At 38.2% G+C, this 18,154-nt stretch overlaps 1 protein-coding gene across 2 annotated transcripts in view; it reads left to right on the plus strand.

The window, feature by feature from the left end:
• The first annotated feature begins 6 nt into the window (after positions 1-6).
• Smap1 (small ArfGAP 1) overlaps positions 7-18,154 on the plus strand; it is a 128,163-nt gene continuing 110,015 nt past the window's right edge. For both annotated transcript variants that reach the window (XM_013033622.1, XM_013033624.1), the window contains exon 1: positions 7-216. In XM_013033622.1, the coding sequence (XP_012889076.1) occupies positions 99-216 (118 nt within the window). In that variant the 5' untranslated portion in view covers positions 7-98. The remainder of the gene's footprint in view (positions 217-18,154) is intronic.

Here is an 18,154-nt window from a genome sequence, read left to right on the forward strand (position 1 = left end):
CAAGGCCGCCCGGGATCGCTGCGGCGCCCGGCGCTTCCTCCCGGCCGGCTTCTGACAGCGTCCGCTGCGCCGTAGCCGCCGGGCTCCCCGCTGCGGACATGGCGACGCGCTCCTGCCGGGAGAAGGCGCAGAAGCTGAACGAGCAGCACCAACTCATCCTGTCCAAACTGCTGCGGGAGGAGGACAACAAGTACTGCGCCGACTGCGAGGCCAAAGGTAGCTCGGGACCGACGCCGCGCGGGTCGGGGCCTCCTGTGACCGGTGACCTTCCCGTTTCCGCGCCGCCTTTCGAGGGCCGCAGCCCCGGCCCTGAGGAGAGGGAGCGAGGGCGGGCTCCGGGCAACTCTCACTCCGTCGGGCGGCGGCGGGGTCAGGCCCGTAGGCCCGCGCCTCGGCCTCCGCCTTCTCTTCCCTGCCCCGACCGAATGGTGCTGGCTACCGGGTGCTGCCGGGAACGGGCCCGGAGGGGCCCAAACACTTCTGGGGTTCTAGGACGGCCGTCCTGCTCTCAGCGAGCCGAACCTGGGGTTTAAGGTTGGCCTTCTGGCTCCCAGAGACCCCCAGTGATTTGGCCGCAGGGTCACGGGCTTCTCCCGATCCCCCTGGGTGAAATGTATCCATCCCCTTCCTAGATGGAGCTCTACCTGCTCTCCCACCTGACAGCTTTAGTACCAGGCTCTTCTGTTTCCTGAAAAAGGGTCCGTGGGCCCTCCTGATGGGTTGGGACTTTCGCGATTAAATAATCGGAGAAGGAGCCTTATTAGTAGTCTTATTGCCACAATAATGTGGAATTTATTTCCACGAGTCATTTGGACAATGGGTTTATGAAGCTTTTAGTAGAGTCTTTTCAGAGCAGCTCTTTTGAGAAGATGTAGAACTGGTTTGTGTCTTATATGCTGAAGGTTCATTTAAAGATGTTGTGGTGTAAAAGACCTAATTTTAGTTTATATTAAGTCGCAGATTTCTTCCTGAGCCTATTTTTAGCTGGTATATTTTGTGTTTGGATATGTGATTTACATTATGTCTTGTAACATCTCCTAGAGAAGAATCAGATTTTTAAGAAGAAATTTTCCTCTGTAGTTAGGAAATAATCTTATTTAATTGTAAATTGGTTTGATTATCCACAGAAATATGTAGTCCTTCCAAGTCGAGACAGTCTTGGAGAATGTTTTTAAGATTTTTTTCATTATTACTTGACCAAGCCCTTTACTTGAGGCTGTACTATGTTCTCTCACTCTAAATGAGTCACATTTCAGTAATGTATTTTATTAGACTTGAACCACACAGCCTCAAAGTTACTCTACTGTCTTAATACATACTGGGTTACTGGAAGAATTTTGTGGGGATACTTGACAAGGTCATTTTTAAAACACTTTTCAATATCATAGTAACCTTTTATTTAACCTATGTAATCTTTGTAAGGCCATCAGTTTTAACAAAACAGTATGCTTGATTCTTGTAATTTTTGCTGGCCTGATACTTGATTTTTTTGTGTATTTTTTTTGTAATAGTGTACTACTGAATAGAGACTCAAGTGCTTGCTTATTATTGAAGTAGCAAAATACTTAAAAAATAGGTCTTTAGATGGTCATAAGAAAAAGCTTAAATTACAGCCAAATTTTGTCATCTTCAGCAATAAATTGTAACATGGTTAGATAGAGAGCTTGGTAAAATGAAATATGATACATTTAAATAACAGTAGTCCCAGTAATTTCCTTTTGTGTATAGAAATCACTTAAAAATAAAATTTGTCCAGATTTCTTTCTCCACAAAGTGTTTTGTAAGATCACATTTTTACTTGTGGTTCTTATGTTTAAAGTAAGGGTAACATTTTCTCATTTACTTTTTTTGGGTGGAGGAGGTTGGAGGGAAGCAGAGAATCTTGTAATTCTTTAAATTAGAATAAAAAGTTTTGCTTCTTTTAACCTGAAGAGAAGGAAGCATTTACACCGAGTAAATACTAAGTAAGTAATTTTGGTTTTCTTTAGTCTTTTGAGAAGTGGAGGAAGTAGGAACAAAAAAGTACTATTAAAATAGTACCAAGAGTTCAGTGCAACTTGAAGGTCATGATTTAGGAAGATTTTTTTTCCCCTTGATTCTGCTAAATATAGAAAGATGATCTAGTAAATTAGTGTGAGCTTTTATGACCATTGTAGACTATTAATTGGTCTAGTTGTTTATAGTTCTAATAATTTAAAAATTGATATAATTGGAGAATTGGTAGGTTTTTTGAGGTTTTAGTTTACCAATATTACATAAATGTTACATTTGAGTAGGCGTGAGCCACACAACTTTAGCAAATTACTATCCTAATGGGAAATTTTATATATGTGCGTGTGAATATATAATCTCTCTCTTTTCTATTTTTTTTTGTGGTAGTAGGGACTGAAGATGTGGCCCAGGACCATGTTCATGATGCTAGCATTCTACCACTGAGCTCTATCTTCAGCCCAGGGTCATGCTACGCAGCCTAGGCTGGTCTCAATTTTTTTCTTCTTGCCTTCATTTGACATCACAGACATGTGCCACGTAAAATGTAGATTTATATATATTTGCAACATTTTGTGTCTTTAGCCGAGTCTCATCGTAGAGCTCTCTTGTAGTAAAACTTTTGGCTTGTTACACAATTGTGGCTATATTATTATACATGCCAACTGGTGAAATAAATGTAGGAAATAAAATTCTGGAGATTAATTTTAAACAAGCTATTAAGAGGTTACAGTTTGTGTATGTGTTGTTTTCTGTTAGGTTTTTAAAAAGAGGTAGCCGAGTAAGAACCACTCCATGCACGTGGTTTTCAGGTAAAGGGTAGTAGGTTTATTCAGTAGACCTGCTGGGACCAGGCAAGGTTGGCACTCCACGCGGCTGGCAAAAGACCTGGGAAAGAGAGGTAGGAAAGAGAGAGCTGGGAAAGAGAAGAGAGAGCTGGGAAAGAGAGAAAAGAGCTAGAAAAGAGAAGAGAGAGCTGGGAAAGAGCTGGGAGAGAGAAGAGAGAGCTGGTAAAGAGAGAGCTAGGAAAGAGATAGCTGGGAAAGAGCATCTGGGCCTGGGCAAGGCCTTATCTAGGGTATGGGCGGAGAAGGTGTGGCCACATCAAATTCAGATGTGACCTCAGTGGTTGCAGATGTGACCTCTTCCAGGTGTGCCAGTTGCCTAGGTAACGCAGGTACTGGGTAGAGACTTTGCTGCGAGGAGGGTGGAGTCTGCTCGCCATCCAGGAATGGATTTTAATTTTCCTCACTATCTAAAATTGTTGCATGTAGAAGCTATTTCCTAGTTAACTCAATCTTCCAAAAGAGTACTTCCCCCTGGTCTTGGAGAAACTTGTTCGAGATTGCCCTATTCAGTTTCCTTATTGTTAGTAAAGGTGTGTGAGTTGGGTTTTGACATTTTCTGAGTCACAGTTTGTGTTTCCTATACTGACAGTATTTAGGGAGTAAGAAAGGAGAATGTGATGGTGTAGGTGCCAGTTTCCTGCTCTGGATCCTACAAATAAATTGAGCAACTGGAGAATAAGAACAGGGCAGATGCCAAACTTCTTGTTGCATTCGTGACTGTGTAGGAGTGTTAAAGTAGTTCTGTTGGTTATGAGTTGATGGTTATGTTTTCAGAATTTAAAGCTTTGTCCACAAGTAATTCCAGCTTTGATTGTGATTTAGAAATGTATGACTTAATGAATCTGTTGCTCAGGGAGTTCTTGTGTAGTTAGAAACATCAGGTTTTTGAGCTTTAGAGTTCTGTGTGTGTGTGTGTGTGTTGTGTATAAGTGTATGTACATGTACATGTGTGTACACCTGAGTACTGGTCCAGGGTTTTGAACTCAGGGCCCAGGCACTGTCCCTGAACTCAAGGCTTAGGCTGTACCACTTGAGCCACTGCGTGGATTCTGGCTTTTTTGGTTCTTGAAGATAGGAGTTTTAGGGAGTTTCCTGCTTGGGCTCAGAAGTGGAGCAGTGGCTCAAGTGGTACAGCCTAAGCCTTGAGCACAAAAGTTCAGGGACAGTGCCTGGGCCCTGAGTTCAAAACCCTGGACTGGTACTCAGGTGTACACATATGTACATATACATACACACATACACACACACACACAACTCTAAGGCTCAAAAACCTGATGTTTCTAACTACACAAGAACTCCCTGAGCAACAGATTCATTAAGTCATACATTTCTAAATCACAATCAAAGCTGGAATTACTTGTGGACAAAGCTTTAAATTCTGAAAACATAACCATCAACTCATAACCAACAGAACTACTTTAACACTCCTACACAGTCACGAATGCAACAAGAAGTTTGGCATCTGCCCTGTTCTTATTCTCCAGTTGCTCAATTTATTTGTAGGATCCAGAGCAGGAAACTGGCACCTACACCATCACATTCTCCTTTCTTACTCCCTAAATACTGTCAGTATAGGAAACACAAACTGTGACTCAGAAAATGTCAAAACCCAACTCACACACCTTTACTAACAATAAGGAAACTGAATAGGGCAATCTCGAACAAGTTTCTCCAAGACTAGGGGGGAAGTACTCTTTTGGAAGATTGAGTTAACTAGGAAATAGCTTCTACATGCAACAATTTAGATAGTGAGGAAAATTAAGATCCGTTCCTGGATGGCGAGCAGACTCCACCCTCCTCGCAGCAAAGTCTCTACCCAGTACCTGCGTTACCTAGGCAACTGGCACACCTGGAAGAGGTCAGGTCTGCATCTGCTGAGTAGGTAGGATTACAGGCATGAGCCACTACTCCATTTAGAGTGTGTGTGTGTGTGTGTGTGTGTGTGTGTGTGTTAGGCTCTCTGCTATTGAGAACTGAAATTCTTCACTTCTTCCTCAGAGCAAACATTCAGGTTTTTTTTTTTTTTTTTTTTTGTCGGTCGTGGGGCCTGAACTCTGGGCCTGGGCACTGTCCCTCAGCTCTTCAGCTCAAGGCCAGCGCTCTACCACTTGAGCACTGCGCCACTTCCGGTTTTCTGGTGGTTTATTGGAGATAGGAGTCTCACGGTCTCTCCTGCCCGGGCTGGCTTTGAACCACGATCCTCAGATCTCAGCCTCCTGAGCAGCTAGGATTACAGGTGTGAGCCACCAGCGCCCGGCAACTTTCAGTTTTTCATTTCATTAATTTTGACTTGAAGACAGTTTGGTAAGCACTCTGCTAAGTTTGGTGCAAGATAATTTATAAGATCTAAAGAAGGTTGATGAGTGGGAGTTGTATATTTGCAAGTGTGTAATTGTAAACTGCTGTTCTAAGTGCTGTAGTAGTGGCTTTAAGAAATATTCTTCCTTTCTTGTTTATCTCTGATTCTGTTTTCCTGCAGTCTGTCTTTGGCCCATTGGTTGTCTTTACAATTCCTAGAGTGCTGCCTCAAGACCTTTGCATATGCTGTTTCTTCCCTAAGAAGCTCTGCAACTTTAAAACAACAAACTGATAAGCTCCTATTTATTTTCAGGTTTTGCTTAAAGGTCTTTTCCAGGGAAATAATTCTCTTTGAACCTTCCAAACAAAGTTACACTTCCAATTTGTACATTTAAAAACAAGACCTTGACTTACTGCACTTACCATAATTATAATTAAGCTTTATTGAAGTAATTGTTAGGTACTTTATACTTCTGTTGGATTATAGATGCGGAGGATATCTAGTTTATCTTGCTTAGGATAATTGCCCTGCCCTCAGTGTATGATAGGTGGCAGGTGAATGTAACTCAGCAAGAAACCTGAATGAATGAATATGAACTTGGCCCTTGTCAGGCCAGATGTGTGAGAGTGGCCTTAGGAATCACTGGAGTCTTATGTAAGTGAGCTAGATTCTGAAGGTGGATTCTGGTAGAGAAGGCATTAAAGGACACAGCTATGTAGACTCAGAGTTAAAAATATAAAAAGAATACGAAATATGTAAAAGTATATAAAAAGAAGAAAAGGTTTTCTATAGGCCATTTTTTGGTAAGCTGCCTTTAAATATGATCAAGACAGTCACCAGGTGAAATGTGTTTAAGGAAGAGGGTAAGATAACCTGGATTCATCTAATGTCAATGTATTAGTTACCATATAAACAGGAAAAAAGAGCTATAGCTATTTTCTAAATTAAGTAGGGGTTTAAGGAAATTGGATCTATTCCTGACTACTTTCAATGCCGTACATACTGTCATTGCTACAACTGCTATAGTTGCTTCTCACCCACAGAACTTATGATGGTAGAAGGACTGTGGTTGCTATAAATGGTCTGTTAGAAATTTTCATCAGTTTCTTATACTGTAAGAATGTGGCTTATGCAACATTTGTGCTTTCTCTGTGCAAGTGGTTGGAAAATTTTGCCTTCCAAGGAGTCTTCTGGTTCTCTTTTAACTTTTTTCAAAAGTAGAAATGTACAGAACCTGGTTATGAGAACCAGTCCTAGAATCTACCACAGGCAGTGAAGATGGAGTACATTTTTCATTGCATTTATTATCTTAAGAGTTGTTGTATAAATGTTTTAAAATCTGTTTTACCTTGGGGAACTGGTTTTTATGGTGATGCCAATACTTAACATTGTAAATGTACATAAACCAAAGTCTGTGACTATAATTAAACGGCCAATGTAAAATACCTTTAGAATGCTAAACTTCAGTTTTGTAATTCTGCTGATCTTGAGATTTTTTCTTGTAAGTGTGGCACAGCCCTAGTGTCAGAGTTGGGATGGAAACCTTTGATCATCTTTTCTCTGACTCATCAGTTTAAAATTTGAGCTGAATGTTCTTTGTCTCCTCATTTTTGATCCAGGACCAAGACTTGAACTTGGTGTCTGACTCATTGGGGTAGCACTGTAGTAACTGAGACATGTCTCCAACCCCAATATCCTAATTCTTTTTTTATTTTTTTTTAATTTTGTGAGTTGTGGGGCTTGAACTCTGGGCCTGAGTGCTGTCTCTCAGTTCTTCAGCTCAAGGCTAGTGCTCTACCACTTGAGCTGCAGTACCACTTCCGGTTTTCTGGTAGTTCCGATAAGAGTCTCATGGCCTTTCTTGCACAGGCTGGCTTTGAACTGTGATCCTCAGATCTCAGCCTCCTGAGTAGCTAGGATTACAGGTGTGAGCCACCAGCTCCTGGCCTCCTAATTCCTGTCTTGTGCTCTCTCGAGTGCTCTTGCTCTCTGTCTCTCTCTGTCTCTGCATTTTTTTTTTTTTTTTGTGATACTGGGGGTTTGATTTAGGGCCTTACATTCAAATGCACTATTCTCTCATTGCTTTATTTTTATTCTTCTATGTGAGATCTGTCTTTACCATTCATCCATCCATCCATTGATATATAATTAGGACCCATATTCTTATTAATTAGGGCAGTAAAATAATTGACATCCTAATGTTACAATTTATGTCGAGCTTTTTTCTTTTCCTCTACATCCTAATGTTACAATTTATGTCGAGCTTTTTTCTTTTCCTCTCTTGAAATTTTAGGAAAGATTTTAGTATAACAGGGTGAAGGAAGAAGAAATGGAGAAAAAGGAAGAGAAAAATACCTCCAGCTTATTAAAGTACAGAAGTTTCAAGCTTTTTTTTTCCTTGCTTATCCTCTTTTCAGTTTCCTTGATGGAAGAATAAAGAAACTTATAGGAATCTTATTAAAATAGTTGTAATTATTGTGACAAACATTAACTGACATTCTGACCCATACAATTTTATTTATTTGTGGGCTATATTAGTTTTTTCATTGTTATAAAAAAGTCCCTGAAGCTTGATAATTTATTTCAAAAACAGGTTTGTTTAGCTCAGAATTTGGGCACCTGAAAGCTCCAACAGCAAAGGCTGGCTGTGGGGAACTCATGTTAGATGTCATAATGGCAGGAATGCTAGTGAAGTGAGAGGGAGAGGTCACAGTGAGAATGGAATCTGGAGAGTGCGAAGGATCAAGAACACTTTGCAGACAACTCACTTTAAGAGAAACTAACCAGGTCCTTTGATTCCTTCTGAGAGCAGTGTCTGTAGAAACCCGTAACGCCTTCCACTAGAGTTCAGTTTGTAAAGGTCCCACCACTTCACAGGTAATCACACTGAGGACCAAGTACTCGAGTGGATTCATTAGAGGTCTAAAGATCGTTAAAGCCAGGTACCTGTCCCTCAATCCTGTAATCCTAGCTACTCAGGAGGCTGAGATCTGAGGATCATAGTTCAAAGCCAGTGAGGTAGGAAAAAAAAATAAAAAGAGGAGGGGAAAAAATAAAAAGAGGGGATAACAATGCTCAATAGGAAATGTTCTCATTACCTTACTCATGTAACTGTAACCCCTTTGTACAGTATCTTTTTTTTTTTTTTTTGGTCGGTCGTGAGTCTGAACTCTGGGCCTGGGTGCTGTCCCTCAGCTCTTCAGCTTAAGGCTAACGCTCTACCACTTGAGCCATAGTGCCACTTCTGGCTTTTTCTGTGTATGTGGTGCTAAGGAATTGAACCCAGGACCTCATGCACGGGAGACAAGCATCTTACTGCTGAGCCACCTTCCCAGCCCCTGTACAGTATCTTTACAATAAAAAATACTTAATAAAAGAGAAAAGATAGTAGTTTAAAGATAGTTAAAAAATAACATTTTTCACATATGTTATATTTTATTCTTGCAGTACTTTACATTGTGAGTACATATATTATTCTCAGGACAACCTTTTGAGGTAGTATTACAAATTTTACTCAAATTATTGATAAATAGAACAGATAATAGAACCTGGAGGACTTGAATAACTTGTTGTATAGCAAGAAATGGTAAAGCCAGCAATATTTTCACTTAAAAAAGGCTTAAGTGACTATTTACGGTATTTTAATTTCTTTCCTGAGGAGATGGGGATTAAAGTAGGAAACAGTATTTGAGAACTTGGATTGGGGCACTATTTATATTTATTAACAAATAATTGGAAGTTGAAGTGAAAATTGCCATTTGCCATAACATAACACATTAACAACAGGATAAATTTAACAAAATATGTACTTGTACTATGAACTTGTACATATTTTGTACAAACTACAGAAATTGACATGAGAAATTAGCATGAGAAATTAGGTGGAGAAGTATACCGTATTCATGGATTAGAAGACTTGCTTTCTTTTAAAATTGTTATTATAAAGATGATATACAGAGGGGTTACCATTTCATAAATCAAACAATGAATGCTTTTTTTTTTTTGACAGTGTCACCCCTTCCTTCACCCTCTCAAGACTTCATATTTTAAAAATGTCAATTGTCTCGGAATTAATCTCTATGTTTAACATGATTCTTGTTTTAGCAATTGACAAGCTGATTGTAAATGTTTTCATGAGTACAAAGAACAAGAATCACCCAATCGAGCAATTTTGGAAAAGAAAAAATATTGGAGGTACTGTTAAAAATAGCTTCAGTAGTTATAAACTATAGTTATCAAGCCAGTATGGTAGATGTGATAGGCATAGACAGTGGTAATCTAGAAATAGACTGTTAATGGTCTGTTAGTGTTGAGTATTAAGTGAAAAGGCAATTCATAGTAGAGTTAAAGGATAGTCTTCAACAACTACTACATTATAGCAGAATATACCTTGAACTTTACAACATATACAAAGTTTAATGGAGATGAGTCATAACTAAATTTAAGAAGTAAAAGTATAAAACATGAGAGAAAAATCTTTGGGGCCTTGAATTAGGCAAAGACCTGTTTGGCTGGAACACAAATGTCTGTTCCATAAAGACAAAATTAAAAACTTGCTTTTTAGATACATGTTTTTTGTTGTTGTTTTGTGTTTTTGTTTTGTTTTGTTTTTACAAAATTAAGAGGGAGGGAAGTAGGGGAGGGATGGATAACAACGTTAAAGGAGTGCCATTGATCAAGATATATTGTATTCATAAACTGCTTTGTTAAATGGCAACTCCTACTAAACTATGGGCTGGTGGCTTATAGTTGTAATAGTAGTTACTCAGGAGGCTGAGATGTGAGGATCATGGTTTGAAGCTAAGGAGAGCAGGAAAGTGTGAGATTTTTTTCAGTTAACCACTGAAAACTGGAAGTGGAGCTGTGGCTTAAGTGGTAGAGTGCAAGTCTTTAAACATAAAGTGTAAGGACGGGGCCCAGTAAGTACCCCAGGACCAGTATCAAAACAAACAAAAATCCTCCTTTGTGCTACTACTTACAGATAATAATTAAAAAAAAATAATAGGCTAGTTGCCACAGGTCAGGGACTCATGCCTATAATCCAAGCTACTGAGGAGACTGAAATCTGAAGGTCATGGTTTGAAGCCAGCCAGCTCAGGAAAGTTTGTGAGATTCTTATATCCAGTTAACCACTACAAAGCTAGAGGTAGAGCTGTGGCTCAAATGGTGGAGTGTAGGCCTTGAGCAAAAAGAGCTCAGTGACACACCACCACAAAAATAACCACCAAAAGAAGCAAGTCATAAACTGAGAGATTCTAGTATATCAAGGATTTTTTGCTCAGAATATATAAATATTACAGTTTAATAAGAAAATCATTTGACTTGCACTATTAAATAAAAACAAACAAAAACACAAGGATTTTTTCCTCCCTTAAGGCTCAAAAAGCATTGCTTTTGAAAAATCTTTACAGATCATTAAACAATTTTAGGGTTGTGTAATGTTGCACATTGAGAAATTGCCGTGTCATCCATGATGGCTAACACCACCAAATGAACCAAAGAACACATCTGTATGCATTTTAGTTTTTTAAATACAGTTACTTTCCTTATGCCTGACAAACAGTGGTCTACTTTCTGGTCTCTAAATTTTAACCTTTTAGAATTCTATAGACTGAAGTCACACACTATTATGTAGTCTTTTGTATATGGATTCCTTCACGAAGCATAATATTTTTTTTTTTTTTTTTGCCAGTTCTGGGGCTTAAGGCTAGCACTTTACCACTTGAGCCAGAGCACCACCTCCAGCTTTTTCTATTTATGTGGTACTGAGGAGTCGAACCCAAGGCTTCATGCATGCTAGGCAAGTACTCTACCACTAAGCCACATTTCCAGCCCCACAATACTTAGACTCATTCATGCTGCTGATTTTATCATTAGTTCATGCCTTTGTATTGCAAAATAATACTCCAGTCTATGGAGATAACATTTTCTTTATCCAGTCACTAAGTGATGTACGTTTTGAGCCTGTTTCAGTTTTTTGTCTTTCCCAAGTCAATTAATATGAATTAATGCTAATATTATTTATGAGAATCATTAGTTTAACTTTCTAACTTTATCATTCTCCACCTCCCCCTTCCCCCATCCTCTCCTACCTCCTATCCCAGGGCTTAATCTCAGTGCTTCATGCTTGCTGCGTTTGTTTACCTGGTTTTGCTCTACCAATTGGGCCATGCCATCATTCCTACACTTTTGTGGTTAGTTTTGAGTTGGAGTCTCTGGGACTGACATCTTCCACATAATAGCCTCCTAAAATTAGAGGGGTGACTTTTTAGCTCCTACTTTCCTTTTCATTCATTTCCTTTTTTTTCTTTCCCTTTTCTTTTGCACTTTCTCCTTAATTTTCTTCTTTCCTCTCAGGTGCCTGCAACTCTATATAATTTTTAAACAAACTAAACTTTTAAGCTGAGCATTGGTGTCATTCCTGTACTCTTTAACTGCAGTGGAAACTGAGATCTGAAGATTGCAGTTTGAAGCCAGCCTAGGCAGTAAAGTCCTTGAGACTCTTATCCAGTTATCCACTACTCTTTTCTCCACTTAGAAGTGGAGCTGTGGTTCAAGTGGTAAAGTGCCAGACTTAAGCAGAAAAGCTAAGGGACAATGCCCAGGCTCTGAGGTAAAGCTCCAGGGCCCCTCCCCCGCAAGGAAACGAAAATATACTGTCAGAATAGACTTGATCAAAGATAAGAAACAAAGGGTATTTCATTTTAAAATGTTCTATTTAAGTATATGTCCCTAATGGTAAGTGGAACTTAGATATTTCTCAAGTGGTTTCCTGTATGTTATAAATATGTTCTCCAATAATTACTGGAGTCAGAGTGATAGACACAAAAACAAGGAATTGTCTCAGCAAATATGCAGAAGAATGTGCCATCAGCCAAAAATCTGGCAAGCAAGCACAGAGGGCTGGCAGGCTGCTCCCCTATTCTTAATGCAGCAGACTCCGAAACTCTGTCCAGATTGGTTGAGCTCAGATTCACAATGTGCTCATGATTGGCTACTTTTAATAGGATAAGATGTGTTTACCTAAGGTGATCATTAAAAGACTTTGAAATAAGACCAACAATACCCAAGCAATCTTAAAACATACCCATATCCTTTGCTATTTCTTGAACCATCTGAGGTGTGTTGTAATTCCTTCTTGGGAGATAAAACCTTACCTTTAATAAATCCTTCCTTACCCCAAAGTAGTTCCTCTTGTCTTTTTTTCTTTTTCTTGCTGATATTGCCTTAACAGCTGAGGCACCTGGGCAAAGCGGGAACTTTTAAGTCACCCACTTTGATAGAAAAGACAATTTTTCTCACGCTGTATGTTTTTTTCCTGAGACTGGTGCTTGAAACTCAGTATCTGACACTTTTGCATTTTGGCCAGTGCTCTAACATCTGAGTCACACCTCCAACCTAGTTTTAATATTAAGCTTTATGAAAGTGTTGACCTGTTAATATGATCATCAGTGACAATTTTTGAATGACCTAACACATGAATCACTTTATGTGAAGCCTGATATGTAACCAGTAAATGTTAGATTTGAGCCTGATTCTTGCTTGAATTGACCCATTAGTTAACCTGCTCTTTGGTTATCAATAGAAAAGAACATGATTATAGGTAATTTGAAATGTGTGGAATTAAAACCAAGTTCCTAAAATACACCTATTTGGTTATCTGTTTTGAAGATGAAGGTCCTTGTACAAAGTTTATTCACTGGCATATTTCTGCTATACCTGTTTTATTAATGCTGTACCTATTTTATTATTCATTTAAGGTAGAATGAGACATGGTAAAACTTGCTAGTATGTGTTTGACCAGAATACTAAAAAAGTATTAATTCCTTTCCCCCATAAGATGGGAACCCTGAAACATAGGTTATTAACTCAGGCAAAAATACCATGGATTCAGGCTTCTTATTGAAATCTACTAATTCTGAAGGTCATTGAAGTTCTGTATTTCATGTTGGGTGTTCTGTCAGGAATTTTAAGTACAGGAATTTTAAGTAGTATTTAGAGTCTCCTAGTGGAGCCCTTTGTGTGGTTATAGACTGACTTCCCTTTCGGGGCCTACAGAGAAGAAGAAAAAAGGGTGCAGAGTCCCTGAAGGATGCACTAAGGCAAGACTTAAAAGACTCCCATTTTATTTTCATTACGTTTTATTTCATTTTAGTTTCACTTTATTTCAAAATTTCAATAAGCTATACTGATGCCCTTGTACCCATCTGGATGAATTTCCATGTAAATCACATGCTTGTGACTCAAGCTTGGAGTCCAGAAGGAAATACTTTTCCATCACACATTTAAAGATGTCAGTCTTATTATTGAAATATATGTTAAAGGTAGTCATATAACACACTTTTAATTTCTTAAAAAACAATTTTTTATTAATTACTTTTTAAAGAGGAGTGTCCAAGCTACAGATGAAAGAGAATTACTTTTTCTGAATTTACCTAGCTTATTATTGTGAATTTGTTTTTCCTCTCCCGGAAATCAAAAGTGAATCCTGAATCAAAAGTGTTCTACCCTAGCCCAGGAAAATATTTTTATATTAAGCTCATTAAGAGTGTTTTAATCAGTTTTTGATTTTCCTGTTCAGATTTTTTTTAGATTCCACCCCAAGTAATGAACAATTATTGTTATAGCAGATTAGTGCTCCTATGTATCTTATGAGAATATTTTAAAGGGAAGTTGTGATTATTTGTAAAATGTCAGTTTAGTAATTTTCATGAAGCTTGTGATATGAAAAGTTGTAAGTGTAAAAGATTAAGAAGGGGCTGGGAAGGTGGTTCAGTGGTAGAGTGCTTGCCTTGCATGCATGAGGTCCTGGGTTCAATTCCTTAGCACCACATAAGCAGAAAAAGCTGGAAGTGGCACAAGTGCTAGAGTGCTAGCTCTGAGCTGAAGAGCTGAGTTGAGGGATAGCGCCTAGGTCCAGAGTTCAAGCCCCACAATCGCCAAAAAAATTAAAAATAAGGACATAAGAAATGAAGAAATGTAACCAAATGCAATATGGAATTCTTAACTTATTTTTTTTAGTTTTTGAATTCTTGAAAGGTTATCTATTAGAAAACTACTTTTTCTCGCTCTGCCTTGTCCTTTCTCTTTGTATTTCTGAATCTGTACAGCCTGGTTCTTTTCTTTTCTTTCTTTTTTTGTCTGCTTTACTAGTTACTTTTCTTACTCATTTTCTTGTTGAAATTTTTTATTTTCTAAGCCTATATGAACTGCTACTTTAGGTTTTTTTTTCCTTTCTTTTTCTAGGTCATTTTCTATTTCCTTTGGTAAGTAAGTCCTAGCCTACTCTGGGCCACATGTCCACATCTGGTCATTTTGGCTTCTAAGCAGGAAGGATGCTAGAATAACAAAAAGAGTTCTTACATATACAAGGGCATGAAAATTCTTTGAGAAGTAAGTGTAATTTTCCAGTTCATACACTAAAGCATGGTTTACAGGACAATTTGATTCAGGAAGAATATGGATCAGTTTGTAATAAAATTAGATTTGAGAGGGTTCTGAAAACTGAGGAGAGAATTAGGTGATGTCATTTGTTGAGAATAAGAATAGTGGGACAGTATTCAGAATTTGAAATTATCATCTTCACAAGCATTTGCTAATGTTAATTTGTGGGAAGCATAAATTGGATTGTGGAACTGGCCTGCGAAGGGCAGTACTGAGACACTTAGGTAAAAAAGTAACCAGAGCAAAAGGGGCTGGAGGTATGACTCAAGTGGTAATAGGACTTGCCTAGTAAGTGCAAAGCCCTGAATTCAAACCCCAATTCTGCCAAAAAAAAAAAAAATTCAGATAATTCCTACTGAGTCTTTATTTTCTAACTTTTATGCCAACAACACTGCAGTCAAACCAAAAGCTATATTAACAAGTTTAGCAGATTAAAACTTGTTTGATTTGTATTGCCAGGAGGCCTATGGCCCATTCCATGTACCATTTGTACATAGAATGTCTGATGTTCTTTAAATGTTTATTTAAATTTTATAAGCATACATTAGTTACACAAGGTAATTTTAATGTGACATTTCCACATATGTATAAAGTGTTTCTCAATTAATCACCGTCATTCTCCCTGTCTGCCTCCCTCTTTTCCCATCACCTCAACTATTTTCATTTCATTTCACCTCTTCTATTTTCATTTAAAAAAAAAACAATTTCCACAATATTCATCCTACTTTAGGTGTTCCTATTAAAAAAAAATCTTAATATGGTTGAAGAAATTGGTATAGTATTTTGGATTTTCTTATTTTAAGATTGTAAAATTTTCATATGCTTCTCATTTCACTTCTTTGATTTGTCCCATCATTTTTGGAGGGACAGGGCTTGGTAACTCTATCCTATCTTTTCTTGACCATTAGAATATAGCACTTCAGATAATATCCTTTTTTTCTGGTTTTGGTTATAGGTTTTGAACCATCCATCCCTGCATTCTAGCTATAAGGCTATGAATAAGAAGTAGTTTTAGTTTTAGAAAGAGTTTTAGTTTGCTGACTTTTTTTTTTTTTGCCCATCCTGAGACTTGAATTCAGGGCCTGGGAGCTGTACTTGAGCTTATTTGCTCAAATTTAGCATTTTACCACTGGAGCCCCAGTTTCATTTCCAGGTTTTTGGTGGTTAATTGGAGATAAGAATCTTCATGGACTATCTTGTTTGGTTGGCTTTGAACTGTGTTACTTAGATCTTAGCCTGTTGAGTAGCTAGGATTACAGGCATGAGCCACCAGTGGCGGGCGATGTGTATGTTTTAGTAGCTATGGAATTACAGGAAATTTGCAATTAAGAGATCCGTATGATGTCTGGGTTAGCCTCATGTTCTCATGGTTAGAAAGATGAGACAAATCAAGAAGGCTGATTGACTGACTTGTACAAATGACAATAGAGAGAATATGAGTGTAAGCTGCTCAAGTCTTGTGGAAACATTTCTTTGTCAGGTTATACTTTAATGTGTTACACTTGACCATTCTAAAAAGTAACCTAATTTTAAAATATTTTATTCAGTCACTGTACAATAAAAAGGAAGATAAATTTTGAGTTTCCATGCTTTAAACAGACCATAGCTATGTAATTACAGCATTTTACCCCTCCCCTCAAATAAAATCACTATCTAGAGTGAGCAGTGATTACATAGGAATTATTAAGTCAGTTTATTCAAACACAAAATTTGCAATAATTTAAATATTTTAAAGGTTGGCATGTTGTTTATGTTCTTTGGGTTAACAAATGGGTATCTAATGAAATACATTCGTAAGTAGAAAGGAGAGTAGTTTAAAAAAGAAGGTTGTTTATAAACATCTTCATATTTTATCTTAAAAGCCAGGCAGTGGTGGCTCACACCTGTAATCCTAGCTACTCAGGTTGCTGAGATCTGAGGATTGCAGTTCAAAGCCAGCCCAGGCAGGAAAGTCTGTGAGGCTCTTATCTCCAGTTAACCACCAGAAAACCAAAGTGGTGCTGTGGTTCAAGTAGCAGAGTGCTATCCTTGAGCTGAAGAGCTCAAGGACAGAGTCCAGGCCTGGAGTTCAAGCCCCATGACCAATCCAAAAAAATTGTCTTGTGATAAATTTTGCAAAAAGTACTAGAATGTTTGTTAAAGCATAAACAAAAGTAAAAGAAAGTTGATCTGGGCACCAGTGACTCAGATCTGTAATTCTAGACATTCAGGAGGTTGAGATCTAAAGATTGGGGTTCTAAGTCAGCCTGGATAGTTTCCTACCCATGAGACTCCTATCCATGAGACTCTGTTACAACTCCAGAAAACCCACAAGTGGAGCTGTGTCAAGTGGTAGAGTATTAGCCTTGAGCAAAAAAGCTCAGGGCCAGTGCCCAGCCCCCAAATTTCAGCCACAGGGCTGGCACCAAAGGCCCACCTTCCAAAAAAAAAAAAAACTCAGGTCCTGAGTTCAAGTTCCAGGACCTGTTCTACCTCTGGAAATTTTTTTTCTTTTAAACTCCTGAATTCATTAATTTTTAAGTTTTTTGTTATTACAATGGTGATATACAGAAGGCTTGCAGTTTGATAAATCAGGTAATGATTTCTTTTTTGCACAACACCCTTTACTCTCTCTGAAATGGATTTTTTTTGAAACAGATTATTGATCCTCAAAGCTTTTCTTTTTTTCTTTCTTAATTAATAGTCACCAGTTTACTTTTTTTTTGGGGGGGGTCCAGTCATGGGGCCTGAACTCGGCCTGGGCACTGTCCCTCAGCTCTTCAGCTCAAGGCTAGCGCCCTACCACTTGAGCCACAGCGCCACTTCTGGCTTTTTTTGTTTTTGTTTATGTGGTGCTGAGAAATCGAACCCAGGGCCTCAGACATGCAAGGCAAGCACTTTACCATTGAGCCACCTTCCCAGCCCCAACCAGTTTACTTCTATGATATAGTATAGTAAACATTTTCTCAAGTATCAGGGGAATGCAGTGTTTGTAGATTTTATTAGTCCCTTAAAGAATTTTTTGTTTTTCAGTGTTTTTGTGTCTTGAACTGCATATATATTCTTTCTTCACAAATTTAAGGGATAAGTATAAAAAACAATAGTAATTATATAATTTGTTACTGTAAATAGACTTACTCCTTTGCTATTATCCTTGAGAGGTAGACTAAAATTAATACTGAAAAGCATGGACTTCTGAGTTTAAAAATCTCATGTTTACCACTGCTGGCTCGAGTTCTTTGTGAGCATTTGTGTCATTACATGTACAGCTTAACTAATATCTCAACTATGCCTTTTCCTTTCTCCTCTCTCCTCCTCCCCCTCCCCTTTCTCTTCCTTCATTTTGACATTTACAGTTATTTTATTACTATATAGGAAGCACCTAAAATTATATTTGTAATGTTTTGTAGACAATCAAATTGAACAGATTCTGAGACTAGATAGTGCAAGAATTATGGGAAAATAAGATAGTTACAATTTTTCAATTTTTTTTGGCTTTTTTTTATTGTAAAGATACTATACAGAGGGTTACAGTTACATGAGTGAGGTAATGAGTACACTTCCTCTTGAACATTGTTAGCCCCTCCATTGTTTT

The sequence above is a fragment of the Dipodomys ordii genome, unplaced genomic scaffold, assembly GCF_000151885.1.
Source record: "Dipodomys ordii isolate 6190 unplaced genomic scaffold, Dord_2.0 Scaffold172, whole genome shotgun sequence".
Taxonomy (NCBI): Eukaryota; Metazoa; Chordata; class Mammalia; order Rodentia; family Heteromyidae; genus Dipodomys; species Dipodomys ordii.